The 17,582-nt window shown below is 38.4% G+C and overlaps 1 protein-coding gene across 1 annotated transcript in view; it reads left to right on the forward strand.

Annotated features, from left to right (window-relative positions):
* The window catches only part of MACO1 (macoilin 1), a 52,460-nt gene that overhangs the window by 21,409 nt on the left and 13,469 nt on the right, over positions 1-17,582 (forward strand). The window contains exons 5-6 of the mRNA XM_074934357.1: positions 2,561-2,739; positions 5,839-6,337. Of these exons, the coding sequence (XP_074790458.1) occupies positions 2,561-2,739; positions 5,839-6,337 (678 nt within the window). The remainder of the gene's footprint in view (positions 1-2,560; positions 2,740-5,838; positions 6,338-17,582) is intronic.

Raw genomic sequence — 17,582 nt, forward strand, 5'->3', positions numbered from 1 at the left:
ATAAACATACTGTTAAGGTTCCTTCCCCACTCTGAACTCTAGGTTACAGATGTGGGGACCTACATGAAAGACCCCCTAAGCTTATTCTTACCAGCTCAGGTTAAAAACTTCCCCAATGTACAAACTTTGCCTTGTCCTTGAACCGTAAGCTGCTACCACCAAGCGTTTTAAACAAAGACCTGGGAAAGAGCCCACTTGGAGATGTCTTCCCTGAAAATATCCCCCGAAGCCCTACACCCCCTTTCCTGGGGAAGGCTTGATACGAATCCTCACCAATTTGTACAGGTGAGCACAGACCCAAACCCTTGGATCTTAAGAACAATGAAAAATCAATCAGGTTCTTAAAAGAAGAATTTTAATTAAAGAAAAGGTAAAAGAATCACCTCTGTAAAATCAGGATGGTAAATTTTACAGGGTAACCCGATTCAAAACACAGAGAATCCCTCTAGGCAAAACCTTAAGTTACAAAAAGACACAAAAACAGGAATATACATTCTATCCCGCACATCTTATTTTACCAGCCATTAAACAAAAGGAAATCTAACGCATTTCTAGCTAGATTACTTACTAACTTAACAGGAGTTGTAAGGCTGCATTCCTGATCTGTTCCTGGCAAAAGCATCACACAGACAGACAAACCCTTTGTTCCCTCCCCCGCTTCAGATTTGAAAGTATCTTGTCCCCTCATTGGTCATTTTGGGTCAGGTGCCAGCAAGGTTATCTTAGCTTCTTAACCCTTTACAGGTGAAATGGTTTTGCTTCTGGCCAGGAGGGATTTTATAGCACTGTATACAGAAAGGTGGTTACCCTTCCCTTTATATTTATGACACATACAATATACATATTTACAGAAAGAGCATATTGGAAAAATTTGTACAGAAATTTTAGCTTGATGTGGGCAAAAGTTTATTGGTGTTACTTGGTTAATTAATACATTTTTCCCTTTGTGAATATCCTGAAGTATCTTTGTGCACAAATAAGGTCTTCAGCTTCTTCCAGAAACAAGGAAGTAAATTTAAATTAAACCAAATTAAGGCCCCTTTAATTCAGAATGAGTTTCCACACACAGATTTAATGCAGTTTAATCTACTTTAAATTCACACCTTTAGTTAGTTTGGATTAATTTTCCTGAGTGTCCCCATGAAGACAAGCCCTAACTATATATTGTCCACACTCTGCAATAAATTTCAGGGGTGCTGGAACAAGGGGCCCATGGTCCCATCACTTTTTGCCAGCCATAAGGGCGAGCAACAGGTGTTAGGGGGCAGAGAGGAGCGAGCAGGGGGCAGGGCCTCGGGAGGAAGGGGCAGCATGGGGGTGGGGGCCCCCCCTCTCCCCATGCGCGCACACTTTTAGGGAGCTTCCGCCACTCCTGGGTTACAGAAGCTCTTGAGAGGTTTTTTTGCCTTGTAAATTGGATTAAAACATTCCAGCATGTCATCAGAGTTTTAGAACTGTAGCTACAGGTAGCTTTACACAGTGTCACAAAAGAAACTTTAGCAAAGATAACATCAGATATTTATGCAAATAATCTTTGCATCTGGCAGTATGTTTGCAACTCAAATTTATTTACATAGTGTGTCATTACTAAACAGAAAATAAAAATATTGTATAATGGTTAACAGTTACCTGCTGCAACTGAATTTGTTTCTGATCTAGGACACCTGAAGTATGTAAAAAGCTGAGTTCCTAGTGAATGTATGTTTAATCCTAGAAAGTCATCAGTGCCATATCATTGCTGGTAGCTCTATTTTAGGGTCTGTTAAGTACTTATATTGGGATAAAGAAACTGATGGGAAGCCTAAAACAAATATTATAAATCCTATAAATATAAAAACTTGCATGAATCTAGTTTATCAGCCTTGATCAGCAGAGTTATACTTTCTGGAAGCAGAGCTATAGATACGGGCATGCCTCTACGCGTTCTTCAAGACCTCTGTTTGGCAGATTATTAGCCTAAATCAATTTAATATGGTTTTATTTGCTAGCAGGTTTCTTTTTTTACTAGTGGATGAGACTTCTTTCCATTCTCAAATTAAAATAAACACATTTGACATACTCTTATCAAGGGACAGTTTCCCACTGGTTAAGTGTCCTTGTTAGCACAATTAATGTCATGATCTGCTAGCATTCTGTATTGCTCAAATTCCTGTTAGCTAATAACAATATTTAGGTCTTACATGCTTTACCCCAAGGATATGTAAGTAGTAGTATCCCCATTTTACTGATGTGTGCACTGAAGCATGAAATAATTTGCCAAAGCCCATATATAAAGTAAGTGGAGAGCTAGGTTTAGAAATCTGAAGTTCCTGGCTCATAGCCCCAGGCTCAATTCTATAGACCATGTTGTCTCTGTTATCTCCTTAAGTGATGTATGTTGCCCAGTCTGACAGTTAAAAGCTGCCTTTGCTTACCAAAATAAATAAGTCGCTACATCTTTAATGATGAATATCAGTATGACAAAAGACCTTTTACCACTGTAGACCATGTCTTTTGTAACCAGATATATTTATAGCATGCTGTCCGTCTTATTAACTTGGTAATATGGTCTTCTTTCTAGTATTGGCTATCCTGTTGTGACTTTGGGCTTTGGCTTCAAAAGTTATGTCAGCTACAAAATGCGATTAAGAAAACAAAAAGAAGTGCAGAAAGAGAATGAATTTTACATGCAGCTTCTCCAGCAAGCTCTCCCCCCAGAGCAACAGATGCTACAAAGGCAAGAGAGAGAGGCAGAGGAAGGTAGGTTATACTGACTACATAGTATTTTGCTGCCACCATCAGTAATTAAAAGAAATGCTGTGTGTTGTCAGTTGTTGGCTGCGTGTGTGTGCTCTCTGTATGTTGCACTGGCTCAGCCAGATAGCTGGTACAGCAGACTTCGATCAAACTTCCCAAGAAGACCACAGACTCAGTTTAGTGGGGAAGGCACTTGGCCAGGTTTATTGCCAACAATGCACAGTATTAGTCCCCTGTGTGTGCTACAGGTACACTTAATACAGGTATGCCTGTGACAATGGATCAGCTCAGTGAGTGGTGGGACTTTCTGTTCCTTCCCTCCGCCCCCCACCCCAGGGCCAGAAAAGGACATTTGTCCTGCTTACTGCTCTTTTATACACTGATACAAACAAGTTATGTATTACCCCTCTGACGTGGTTAGTTACCACCCTATAGCTTGCACCTGCTTGTTCGATCAAAACATCTCCATCCATTACCCTGTTTTCCTGACCTTATCTTTAGGAGGGATCAGTGTGTCCCTGTATCATCTTTGGGGAGTGTGTTTATACCATAACTTTGTATCAGGGTGTTCTGGTATTACCCTTCTGGATCTGCTTACATGAATACATAATGCCTAGTACCTGTTATGAGTGTCTGTGTTTTTGCAACACCAGCATGTTCTTGCCAAGTTTATATACCAGACAGTGAACCTGCAAGCCGGCATTTGTTTTGTAACAGGGCCTGACTTTTGCTCATAGCCTGATTCTTGCTGACTCTGCTTTGTTTGAGCAGGGCCTGATTTTAGTTTGGGCCTTAAGCCTTATACCAGGCCCCTCATGTCTAAGGCTTTCTTTCTATTCCATTGTGCATGCTAAAGCAGACCTTCGCTAATCCACATCGTTTCTATAATTAACACCAAAAATCCCAGACTCTTCCCACTTCAGATTTAATAACAATATGCTGTAGTGAGTGTATTACTCAGATTTCATTATTTTTACCAAAGAGACTATAATACAAATACTAGTACAATATGAGGAACTATTAATTACAATTGAAAAAAGGTGAAATAAAGTACATTTTGTGACAATTATCCTTGCTTTTTTAATGCTATTTCCTCAAAGAGAGTTGTTTGGTTTTTTTTTAAACAGGTCTCTCAGACATTAATAAGAACTAGCAAAGTCTTTCTGTGTTTATTGAAAACACTTGCATCATTGCCTTGTAGAGGAAAAAAGGGGTCTCAGTTTTAGAAATAGTTAAATAATATTTCTCATATATCTGGTCTTTTCTGTTCTGATAAAAGTAGAAGTTTAAAACTTGGCCTTTCCTCTCTGATTAGCTTGCTTAGAATAACTTTACAATGGCAAGTTAGTTACTTTTTTATTATGTTTTTAAATATAAATGTTCATGACAAAACAGCAGGTGAAATGTACCAAATTCATGGTCCATTTTGGTCAATTTCATGGTCATAGGATTTTAAAAATCATAAATTTTTATGATTTCAGCTATTTAAATCTGAAATTTCACGGTGTTGTAATTGTAAGCATCTTGACCCAAAAAGAAGTTGTGGAGGGGTCAGAAGGTTATTGTAGGGGGGGTTGCGGTACCTCTACCCTTACTTCTGCACTGCTGCTGACGGTGGTGCTGCCTTCAGAGCTGGACAACTGGAGAGTGACGGCTGCTGGCCGGGATCCCAGCTCTGAAGGCAGAGCCACCGCCAGCAGCAGCGCAGAAGTAAGGGTGGCATGGTAGGGTATTGCCACCCTTGCTTCTGCACTGCTGCTAGCGGGGCGCTGCCTTCAGAGCTGGGAGCACTCTCCAGCCACCCAGCTCTGAAGGCAGTGCAGAAGTAAGGGTGGCAATATTGTGACCCCCCCCCACCCCCAATATATCCTTGCAACCTCCCTGCAATTCCCTTTTGGGTCAGAACCCCCAGTTTTAAGAAACACTGGTGTCCCCCGTAAATCTGTATAGTATAGTGTAAAAGTACACAAAAGGTCAGATTTCACGGTCCCTGATGTGCTTTTCATGGCCATGAATTTGGTAGGGCCCTAACCTTTACCAAAAACCGTGTGAAACTAATTTTACAAAATGGAAAAACCAATTTTATAACACATCTTTTTTTAGAAAAGCCTTTATATGAAGTTTCACCTTTTTGTTTTGTATATTGGTCTAGAAGCTTCATGTACAAAAGGTGTATTACATTCGTGAGTATCCATTGCCTGACTCTGTTGATGGTATTGGGTATGAAGCAGAACAGAGTTTCTACCCACCAGGAATAACTATCATGCTGAAATACACTTCCTGGGCTGTCTAACTGCTGTAATAAAATGGAGATCAATTAGACCAGTATACTTACTAGGAATGTTAGACTTGGATATGAACATGAACTTAATCTTAAACCTCTGGAGATCTGTAGTCATTTCATATTCTTAATTAAGATATGTTGGTAAAATCCCCCTTTTCTCCAGATAAAGATAAAATCTTGTCCTCTTTTTAAAAAAACAAGTCTATGAACTTTCAGACTCCTGTCTGACTTTTTTTACCTGGCATCATTACTAGTAACAAGTAAAATTGTGGGGGTGGATCTTTCTGCCTTTGACAGCACTTTGTGTGTAGTCAGTTTCACAGTTTCCCCTGTTGAGGTCTTGCACTCCGTAAAAAAGGAGAGAAATACTTTAAAAATTTTGTAAAACCACACAAAATGGCAGGGGTTGGAGGGGACTTGAGGCAGAGGAATTAAAAGTAGTTTTAGATAGCACAGGTCTTTTAAAATTGATTATATTTTAAGTTAATTGTCTCTAAATTTTCATCAATTTAGTAGCAACTTTTGTAATTTGGTCAGTTAGTAGTATTTATTCTTTACCCTTTAGAGTAAGTATCTACAACTGAACTTATTCTTATAGAATTATGTCTGTACCCAAAAATTAACGAGTTTGTTAAAATTAGTTTTTTAAATATCTACGTGTATTTGATATGTTTTTTCCTAAATATAACCTTGGTGGTGGTTGTCACTAAAAAGGATTGCCATTTACTTAATGATTTATTTATTTAAAAAATAGATACACAGTTTATTAAAGCCACAGAACAGATTGATTTAATAATCTCGGTTTCTTGCTATTGCAGCAGCCAAAGGATTATCTGATATGGATTCCTCAGTACTTTTGCAACACAATGGAGGCATTCCAGCCAATAAAAAATTATCCACAACATTGCCAGAGCTAGAATATAGAGAAAAGGGGAAAGAAAAGGACAAGGATGCCAAGAAACACAACCTTGGAATAAATAACAATATTTTACAACCAGTAGACTCTAAAATACAAGAAATTGAATATATGGAAAACCATATCAATAGTAAAAGATTAAATAATGATCTTGTTGGAAGTACAGAAAATCTCTTAAAAGAGGACTCATGCACTGCCTCATCCAAAAATTACAAAAATGCCAGTGGAGTTGTGAACTCCTCACCTCGCAGTCATAGTGCAACTAATGGGAGCATCCCTTCCTCATCTACTAAAAATGAGAAAAAACAGAAATGCACTAGCAAGAGCCCAAGCACACACAAGGACTTAATGGAAAACTGTATTCCTAATAACCAGCTAAGCAAACCAGATGCACTGGTAAGGTAAGTTTGATATGTTCATTGCCTAACAACCTTTTTCTTTCATCATGCTTCTTTTTCAGTAGATTAGAAATCCCTTTTTTAGGAAACCATTAACAAATCAATTTATGGCTTTGTTAGAAAGGCCGCATGGCCTAGTGATTAGACAAATGGACTGGGAGGTGGGTATCTTGTTTCTGTTGCTAACTCTGCTATTGATTTCCTATGTGAGTGTAAGCAAATCACTTTACCGTGCCGTGCCTCAGTTTATCCATCTGTAAAATGGGTATACTCACCTACCTCACAGGGTTGTTGTGAGGCATAATAAAGTGTTTTACCAATCCTTTGATTAAAGGCACTATAGAAGTACAAAGTCACATTACAAATTTATTGAACGCTTTTAATCAAGTTCTGCCCTATATGTCTTTTACTTCTCCAGTGCAGAAAGGGTGGCATGGTACCTGAAAGTCTAATGTTGGAAATGCTTGCTTTAAAAAAAAAAAAATAAAAAATCTTCAGTTCACAGGACTGAATGCAAGTCATGAGCTGCTACGTTATCAAAGGAATATATTCACACTCCACCTGCAAGTCTGTTTTACCTTGTTGGTCTGGATATAGTACACAGAAATTTAATTTCACTGTCTTATGGACTATAATGATTTGAAAAGTCACATGTCTTTATGGTTGCTAATCGGAGTTAAATAAAGATGGAAAGCTGTTGGGTACGTACAGTGCTGTTAGTTGGGGTAGAAATGGGAAGTTGCAAACTTCTCATAGAAAATGAACGTGAACCTCTCAAATTCCTGCCCCAAAGGGGAAAAACAGCTCTTCAGCAGTGAACATTGTGCAGCCTGGTGGTGGTATTTTCTACTGGAGTACCTCTGTGTACCTTTCAAGAATGTGCATGGTAAATGGCATAATGCTGTCTTTGATCAAAGATTCTATTTTACTACACAGTGATACAAGCTAATAACAGAACTGAAGTTGTATTTTGCCTGTGTGTATGTTTTCACTGATGTTTCTTTTTTCCACCCCCTGACTAACAGTCTGGGGAAATAACTAAGTCTAACCATACTACAGGGGTTCTCCAACTTTCATAGCATGAAGTATATTTTAATACAGTAATTGTCTCATGGATAGTCTGTTCATTTGTGTTTCTTACCTCCGATTTGCAGTCAGATAACATCTCTCTGGCAGGTGTCAACATGGAAAAGTAATATTAGGAGAGCATTTTAATGTATTTTTAATTTTTAATGCTATTTAACAGCTGGAACAAGGAAAGACCACAAGTGCCTTGCAAACCACTGGTAATCCATGGAGCGCAGTTCAGGAATCACTGCTGTAAAATATAATGGAAAAAGTAAATGTTAAAAAATGTGAACTGCTGCAGTTGGGTCCCATTGCTACGCACACTGCCTATTTGATATCAACCATAGCTGAGTCATGTTGTTGCTATATTTGCAGACATATCAATTACTTCTGTTGCACTGTTTATCAGAACACTTCTAGGGAAAAAAACAGCAAGAGGGCCATGTTTGCTGTTGATCTGTAAAAAGTGATATCCTGCTATTGAACAACAAAGACCTTCTTCCCCTTAAAAAAATAAACAATCAAAAAAGACCAAAACCTAACATAAAGATAACACCTGCTGCAAGCCCTTTACATATTATGTGTAAGCACTGAGGCCTAGAATAACTGTCAGTTGTAATTAAGCCAAAACAAGCAGAGAGCAGCAAATTTGGTATCATGTAGTAGGCAAAAGAGTAGTAAGTGACTCCTCTTCAGACACTGAATGCTCTGTGGTAAAGGATTAGTACCAGAAGACCCTCTGTGTAGCTTCTGTGGGAAATCCATCTAAATATCTTATTGTTGCTGCCTTGTTAGCAAATTGAAAATCAAAGTTCTTTGTGTGAGCTCTGTGTGCCACTGCAGATCCATCTGAAGAAAAGAAAACAGCATGTAATTGGGATGGAACAGGGATAGGGACCTGTTAGAATAAGTCTGTAACACCTTTATGCCTTCTCCCTTGCCTCTCTCTTCCTCCCCCCACCCCATCTCACTGTTAGCATCTCCTTTTTCTTTTCTGTAGTGTTGCATGCTCATTGGTCTAACTTCAGCAAGTCCTTGTTGGGTAATTTAATTGGCAAGTCAGGCTCACACTTTCCCTGCAGGAACCTTTAGGTAATTGGAATTTTGACTCTAGTTTGTCTCTGAAGGTTCACAGTATGTGGATACAATTACTTCTACGAAAATACCCTTTTCACTTCTGATAATGATTATATCCACTAATTGGCATACCTTCTGCCGATTCATATGGCTTCTTCTCATTTCTCTACTTGAAATATTCAGATCAATTCTCACTTTTATAGTATCTGCAGAATAACTGCATGAATTAGCTAGCTTCTGGCTTGCTTAAACTTACTTGGGAACCAAATTCAGCCCTGTGTTAATGGGATGCAGATGGCAATGCCATCAGTAGAAGTTGTGCCTATATAGTCCAGACAAAGATCAGATAACTCTTCTGCTCGCTGAGGAAAAGAAGAGCTGGTCATTGTCCCTAATGTCACAGTTAGAGCTGAGTGAATAATTTTCTTTATCATTTTTTTTTTTTTTTTTCTGAAACAAAAACACTGAAAAAAATTTGCTAGGGTCAAATGAAACATTTCAAATGTTGATTTGAACTCTTCTGAAACATTTCACTTTGACACTTCTGAAATTGTTGTTTGCTGGGAGAGAGAGGTTGGCAAAAATTCAACCCAAATTTGAAATAATTTCAGTGCCACAAAAATGCCCCCTTTTTTTTGGGGGGGGGGGGGGCAAATTTATTATTTGCTGAAGAAATGTTGCCTGGCTCTAGTCACAATTCCACTATTTACCAATGAACTGATCATAGGGACCAAGAAAAGAGAAGAGCGGTACCAATTCTCCACTTTATAGTATGGCCTGCGAGCCTGTGTATGAAAATATTTTTATTCTGTGTATGTCCATGAGGGACCAGATTTAAGATACAAAATATTTTAATGTGTTTAAATATATGTTGAGATTCTTATATACTGGGCCACAGATGTTAGTTTGCGTCAAGTTGTCATTGTGATTACATTGAGATTTTAAAATACTAATTTTCTGTTTGCTGCTGCTTGATATTATTATTACCAATGTAAATAACTGGAACAATGCATCAGTTATTGCTTCTGTTTAGACTATCAGTGTAACTCCTAGTTTACATTGGGTCTCTGACTAATGTGTGTCTTTAGATACATACAAAAAAAATTTTTTGAAAAAATTTTCCATGTGGAGGGATAGTGTTTAATTTAAATTAAACTCAAGCTGTTTATTTTCACTTGTCACTGCCCTTGTTCCTATATTGTAAAGCATTTATTCATTGTTTTCTCCACTTTAAGTGGCATTAATTACTGAACTTCTAACTTGTGTGGTTAAATTGTGACTCTAGTCTAAAAAGCAACTATAAAAAAACGCAGTGTGAGGTTCCATGTTTGTCTCAGTGATTGCTGATCAAATCTGTTCTGTTTTCAAATAAAAAGATGCTTTTCATAACATTCAAACTCACTCTAGGATCTCCAAGCCAAGTTGTTCTTTTTTTGTTCACAAATATGGCCCTAAACTAACTGAGCCGTATTAGATGTCGTTAAAGTTCCCCTTATGGTGGCTGTTGAAACAAGATTATTGCTGGTTCTTCAGATACAATAAATATGAATTCCTAAAATGCCATTTTTAGATTTACTTTTCAGAGTAAAGCCACATGCTCTATAATATTTTCTCTAAGTTGATATTGCATGGTATGCTACAATATTTAAAAGGGCAATATCAAGTAATTTTTTTTAGTAGCTTAATTTTTTTATGCTTATTGTTACCCCTCTCTGAAAGCAGGACATTTTTTTTTGTTCTGTGGTGTATTAAGTTAATAAAAAGAAGCAGGGAAAGCAGTTAATAAATTCGGAAGATTTTATCTAGTTAAAATAATGTTTAAGTAGGTCAAATGTTGACATGGAACTGAAAGTGTCACATTAAGAGAAGTGAAACTTTCCTTGTTTATGTGAAGACAGTTTGCCCTAACTTCTCTGAAAACTGACAAAAAATAACTAACTAATTTAACGCTTCAGTTCTTGTTCCCAAAGAAACCACTTGATTTCAAATAGTTCACTTTAGTACATAAGCAAACCAAAGCTCAAATACGATACTGAAATGTAGAACCTAATCGCCATCTTTCAAAAATGGGGGTTGTATTGTATTCTTATAAAGACGGTTTTCAATTTTAATTTATGTATGTGAAACTTATTGTATGAAACTACAGAGATGGTCTTCACTGTTAACTATTTTAGTACTTTTAGTACTTTTCTGGATAAGGAGTTATAGTTCCCTTTTCTTAAAAATGTGTCATTAGGTGTTGCAATTAACATTTCTTTGGCTAATGAAAGGGAATGGTTGTGGTTCAGCTAGCTACAGCAGAGGGATTCTGGGGGTTTAATCCTGGCAGTGGCATTTGTCAGGTCTGCGACACCGACTTCTCTCTGCCTCCATCAGTAAAATGGAGATATTCCCAATCTCTTGTGGATGTTGTGAGGCCTGTTTTATGTTTGTAAAAGCACTTGAAATCTTTGTATTTCTGTAGCAACTTTCATCCAAACTGTTCATTTTACATCGTTCTATTAATCAGGCCAATGGAGAGACAGAATCTGGTACCTCTTTACACATCATAGACTCAGATAATTTCCTGATGGCTACCAGAGCAAGCTAGTTTAGCATCCTGTATCCTCTCACTATCCATTATAGGGGACAGGCAAGTTTTCCCTCCATTTTATGGATTTGGACTGTGTTACAAGTACAAATCATGATCCTAGCTAAAGCTTTCGTTCTTCTGTAGTGCAAAAAGGACCAGAAAAGCTGGGGTTTGCCACAGCAAGATGCCTCTTTGTAATGATCACAACTTGCTGCTGGCTATTTGCATGCAAAAAGAGAGCCTCTAAAAGCGCAGCTTGACAAAAGTGTTGACATCCACTGAAGTGCTGTCTCCTGACTTATGAAGTATTGAACCCAGAGAAGCAGCTTACTCTTGCATTAGTTATCCTTGTGGGTATCTTTGAATTCTTCAGGTAATTGGGCTACATTTGTACATAGGTGAATATTTGTGGAGCAGGGCATGCCCTTTCTTCCTCTCTGCTCTCACAAGACTTGGGGTTACCCTGAGAGCAAAACTTGAAGGTGTTAAGGTAAATATATTTTCCTGTATTTTAGCTCTAGATTTTTTCCCCATTTTCTATAGCACACTAATGTCCCCAGAGCTTCTGAGCTTATTTTTTCCACACTGCTGCCTGTCCGTCTGAAGTAGCTTTAACATACCCCAGAAGGCTTTTATCCCGTCAGTTACAGTAGGGGACATCCTCAAAGCCTACTGAGGTATAATAGGACTAAGGCAGGCAAGAAAAATAAACCGGCTCAGGAGCTCTGGGAACATACATTGGAAATCAGGGAATGGAAGGAGGTAATTCGATCTGGAATAAAGTGAAGAGTTCATAGCTGGGAGTAGAGTTGGGGTCAACATAAAGAAGGGGGTCTAAGTGTTAGGTAGCAGCATTTGTGGAGCCAGGTGCTGGCTGACACGCAAGTTTACAGCTGTGTCACCTTTTCCTTTCAACTCCCATATGTTCAAATGTTGTAGCCAGAGGGATGGTTTGGATCCTGTGATTGGCCTAAAACTGTGTTTATCCACCTAACATTGCCTTCTTGCCTTTCCATTTTTACAAGCTACTGCAATATGCACAGTTTCTCCCCCCAAAATGGGATTTGACCCACTTGGGTCCTGTAGTCTTTTTATATTTGGGAGTGGACTGTCCTAACATGTAAATAAAATAGGTCAAAAACGTCTAACAATGCCATAGGTCCGCAGTTCTCAAACTTCATTGCACCGTGGCCCCCTTCCGACAACAAAATTTGTAACACAACCCCAGTAGGAGGGATTGAAGACTAAGCCCCACCACCCTGGGCGGGGGCCAAAGCTGAAGCCCAAGGGCTTCTGCCCTGGGCAGGGGCACGGAACCTTAGCCCTGGGTGGTGGGACTCAGGTTTTGGCTTCAGCCCCGGGAGCTTGGGCTTCAGACTTGCTGGGGCCCAGGGCCAACACCAGCCTTGGTGACCGCATTAAGATGGGGTCCTGGGCCACTTTGGGGTCCCGACCCACAGTTTGAGAACTCCTGCCATAGGTAAAGGAAGAGGGCTATCTTTGCCTCTTGCTCTTTTTTTTTTTTTCATGACCTCCTTTACTCCAACTAGTGTTGGAGTGGCACTTTTACTGATAATACAGATTCTCAGTTGTGACAAATCCTGAAGAGGATTCCGTTGCAGACTAGGAACCTGAATTTAACAAACAGATTTACAAAAAGACTTTAGGTTTTGTAGGTTTGGGGAAAAGATGGGTTCAGTGCTAGTGGGATGGTCTGTGTTAGATCAGAAATAGAGTTCTTCCACATTTTGAGAAGACAAATGTGGAAATGGGAGACAGCTGTGTGAGTTCATACAGAGGCAGAAAAGAGTAGGGGTGGGAGGGAGTAGGTAGATGGGAAGGCATGAGGGAACTTCTTTCCACATCTTCTTATATTAAATACAAAGTTTAGTGCTGAAGTGTTGTCATTCTTGCCTGACATTTTGAATACTTGATCATTTGCACTTACTCCGGATTTGTCAGTCTCAGAGATTTAGGCAGGGGATAAGCCATAATGAAGTTTAAGATTTTCTTTCTGATATTTCTCCCAGGTACAATATTTGTACTTTTTTTTTTTTTTTTGGGTGGGGGGGGGTTAGCATGTACCACTTGGGAAAGGAAGACAAATCCTAGTAGACTGTTCCACATCAAGAAACCTGATAGATTCTTGACAGTAATTTCAACCTTTTGGATAACATACAACACAGTTAAAAATGTGTTTGTATCTGTTCATAAATATTACATTCAAATATTTAATTAAAAAATCCATTGAACAGTCCAAAGATGGTTTGGTAACAAATTTCAGTTTTGGGTTACATTTTATGCATAATACCTTAGCCTGGCTCACGAGCTGAGGTGTTGTTTTTTTTTGTTTTTTTTTTTTAATTAAAGGTATTCCTAGGATCCTTTTATATAACTTCCTTGACACTCCTTCTGCCAAACCATGGACTATTCAAAAACAGCACAACCTTTTGAATTGCTGATCACTTAGAGCAATTCTGACTCTACCTTTTGTTCTAAACAGAACTAAAGTTTCTGTCTCAATTCTGTCTGTAACTGTTTGTTTGGTATATAGAAAATGCTCAAGGAAACCACTTATGACAGCATATTACTTGTAGTGGGGAAACTTCAACTTAGTGTAATCATACTGATTGTTTTATAGTGATAGCTTTACTGCAGGGAATATTTATGACGGCAGGTTAGGCAAGAAAAGGAACATAATAAGTCTCATAACACTAGGTAGAAGAGCATTTCAGAGTTTGTCACTGAGTCTTTTTATTTTTTTTATTTTTGGGGGGGGGGACTTTATTTTTACATCGTGTTAATGAGTGTAAGATGCCCAGGTGCTTAGAGGTTTTGGTAATGTGTAAAGTGAGTAAATAAACTAAGCAACAAGGGATTTTATGTACTAAATGGGTGTAAATATCCAGGAGCCTTTGTCTGAAACAGAGTTATTTTTCAGATCATCCTCTTTTATTTGAAATAAGTATGGAAAGACATCCAATCTTGGGGTGATGGGCTGATGAACTTTTTAGTATCTGGGATCAAGAAATTGTATCTTGCAGGATCAGGCCTCAGACAAGGAACCCAGAGTGGTAACCAATCTGCAGTTAAGCCCTTATTTTAAAAGTAATTATGTTTCAAGATGATTTGCTGCTTGTACAGCAACAAAAGGAATTGTGCTCTATAAGTCATTTTTTTTCCTTGTTGGTTTCCTGGTTTACTGGGAAAACGCAGTAGGGAAAATACGTGCAGGGGACCTAAGCAGAAACTAGTGTAGTGGAAAAAATAATGCTGTCTGATTGGGTCATTCATCATTGCAACAATTGTACAAAGTACTGTGGGGCATAGAGACAGAGCACAAGCCTGTCTCTAACTTCTAACAGCAAAAATACCTCTCTGCTATTGCCCTGGTTTACCTTGATAATGTGTTTTGTTTTGGGGAGAGGGAGAATTTTAAAAATCTTGTATTCCCCTTGAAAATCATTTATTCCCCCTGTACATAGGGAAGAACTTTATATACTGGCTCTCTACATGAGAAAATGTCTAAGCTAGAAATGTTTGTTTGATTAGACTTTGTAAGATGGATGGGCCCTCAGTTGATGCTAGGGAAAAAAAGAAATGGGGGGGGAGAGGGTTTGAAATGAAACCGTTTTTCTTTTGTGCTGATGTTGGGTTTAATATTTCAGGAAATGTGGTATCCAGGTTTCTTAGTATGGTGGTTTTCTCACATTGTGACAAGATATTAACTTTCCATTATAATGAGATTTTTAATTGTACATTTTAGATGCTATTGTGACTGCTATAGCAAGTTTTTATTTTCTCTGTAAATTGCATTAATAGTGCTTAAACCTAGAGCTGAGGTTAAAATAAAATACAGTATAATGAAAGGGGATAGTTGTAATCTGTTTTTTAAAATGTTGCCCAGATTATTTTTTAAAATAGTTTTTCAGTCAATTCTTTTGTAATTGATGCATTCCCCTGGGATTTTATCAGCCACTGACTTTAAAGAAGCTTGCGTTCCTCTTTATACTGTTTTGTTCTAACCATTCCAGTTTCCTGCACTACTGATTTTTATCTACCATCTTTCAAGTCTGTGGCCATGACCTTTGGACGTTTTGGTCATAGTAATGTTTTCAATATTGATAATTCTGTTTCATGCATGAATACTCTCCATAACTTTCTGGAATTCCTAATTTGTGCTTGGAGGTTTCCATTACGTGGCAATCCATTACATTAAAAACACATAATGACGAAGTTTTCAGAAGCATTTTAAGTCTCTCAGTTAGAGCAGGAACTGAGAGTTAAGGACTCCTAGATTCTATTCCTGACAATACCATAGGCTCAATGTGCTATGTCTGGCAAGTCACTGAACCCTTTGTGCTTCAACTTTCCAACTGTAAAATGGGTTTAATAATCTAATTGGCTTACATGGAATTTACAGGACTTAGTTGTTAAAATGTTTGAATCTCAGATGGTGGGCACTCAAGACAATATAAAAATATTTTAATTTGAGTCCATGAGAGTGGGGGAGGTCAGTCATCTAATCTAATTATTTGGGCACCCTTCTGGTGAAAGATTTAATCCCATCCATTGACACATCACTAATGGTTTGAGTGTTCATATGGAAAGGTTTCATGGTCAAAAGTTCTTGGCTCCTTCAGATTCTCAGTGGCTTAATAGTAAGGTTTCCGAGCAGGCTGCGTTTTGTGATTGCTGAGAGAGGAAACAATTTTGCAGAGTAAGAAACTCAGTGTTTTAAGTATAGTGAATCCAAGAAGCACCATCAGCTTTTAAACACTAATATTCTGCTGGAACATAGTTCATTGGACTATGTTTCACCTCAGTGGGCCTTACAGACCTTTCTTAGGCAATAGGGACTCCCAGAGTTGGATCAAAATTTTGTTTCTCTGAAGCTTAATCTCACCAGCTTGTTGGCTGGTAATGAATAACTTAATGAAGGGCAGACTTCTGTCAGATCTCAAGAAGAATTACCCCAAGCCCTTTAAGCTCCTTTAGTATAAAAGGAACTGTGTTTGAGCCTTTGGAGCCCACTTGTAAACTTAACTGCCAAGTCCCTGGCTCCAAAAAGCTTATGCTACAAACACCCTCCACATGAAACACAAAGTAGTGATGAGAGCTTTATGGGTATGTCCTTGTGTCCAGTTTTAAGTGAGAGCTTGACTCGGGTATGTAAAGGTGGAACTCTGGTTCATACTCTCAGTTTAAAAAAAATACATTCCCACGAGAGTCCGTGAATGTGGTTCCATCTGTGGATGGACACTCCAGCCTCCTTCAGTAATAGGTTCCAGTTAATAGCTTTAGATATTAATGGTCATGGGGCTTGAAAAACTAACACACTCACCATCTCCTGAGCAGGAAGTCCTCAGATCTGTTTACATTCCTTCCCTTCTTTCTTTTTGGCCCACTTTGTATATGTTCTGTACTGGTCTTGCAGCCTACTGCTTTCTTTTCAGCTCTATTTGGACCCAGCCCTGCAACTCTCCAAATGTGGAACTTCCATTGCAGCCAGGTGGCTTTCCATATACAGGCAGCTTTAGGAATTGGGCCTAATGTCAATGTCAATACTTCTGTTGCTGTAAAACTACTTGTACTGTGACCTCTTGTTCATTCACACGTAACCAGACCAGTCCTATCTACCTGGGAATCAAGGTTAAAGACACACTCCTTGGGTATTTGGAACAGTTGATGGATGAAGTACCCCCACCCCACCCCCCCAAAAAAGCACACAAAAACCAAGAACTCCACAGTTAAGGAGGCATTCCAGATTTAAGACATGGTCCGAGCACCAAACAGGAAGTTAAAAACTCCAAGTTCTAATCCCAGTTGTGACATTGATTCCATTTGTGTCATTGGAGGAGTCAGTTAACCTTTCACAACAAAGCTGTCTGTAAAATGGTGTGTATTAATGCTTCACCTTACAAGGGCATTGTGAACCTTAATGGTAGTACTTTGAATAGATAATTAAAGTGCTAGATCATCAGTTCTTGGGGAGAGCTGGTATACCCTATTACTAGCCCAAGAGGTGTTAAAGATGGGATTTCAGTATTTGCTATGAATTTCTCGATTTTTATACAGTTGTGGTTAAGATGAACTCGTAATGTTGTTCTGGTATAATGAACAAATTTGCTTACAAATGTATACAAAGTAAAGAGTGAGATTCTTTCAGGGTTCCTAATTGCTGCTTTTAGAGGCTGGTGTATTGCATACCATTCTGTTCCTCTAATAACGTCAAAGCAGTAAAAGAGGAAGGTAGCTGATCAGAATTTTTACTGATTTTTTTTTTCTGCTCAAATAATTCTTCAGTCGTTAAGGTGTTTTCCAAATGGGATTTACCAAATTTACCCAACCATTAATTTGTCTGCATCATTCATTTCACATCTTCTGTTAAAAATTCTGAATATACTGTATTCAGATATCTAGTTTAGTATAGGCATCAAAACATCAGCTGAGAAAATAGGATGGAAGTCTTGAAATGTCTTTTCACTTCTAATTTACTCTTTTCATTGGTTAAAACTAACTTGTTTGCAT

This window comes from Natator depressus, chromosome 19, assembly GCF_965152275.1.
Source record: "Natator depressus isolate rNatDep1 chromosome 19, rNatDep2.hap1, whole genome shotgun sequence".
NCBI classification, from domain to species: Eukaryota; Metazoa; Chordata; order Testudines; family Cheloniidae; genus Natator; species Natator depressus.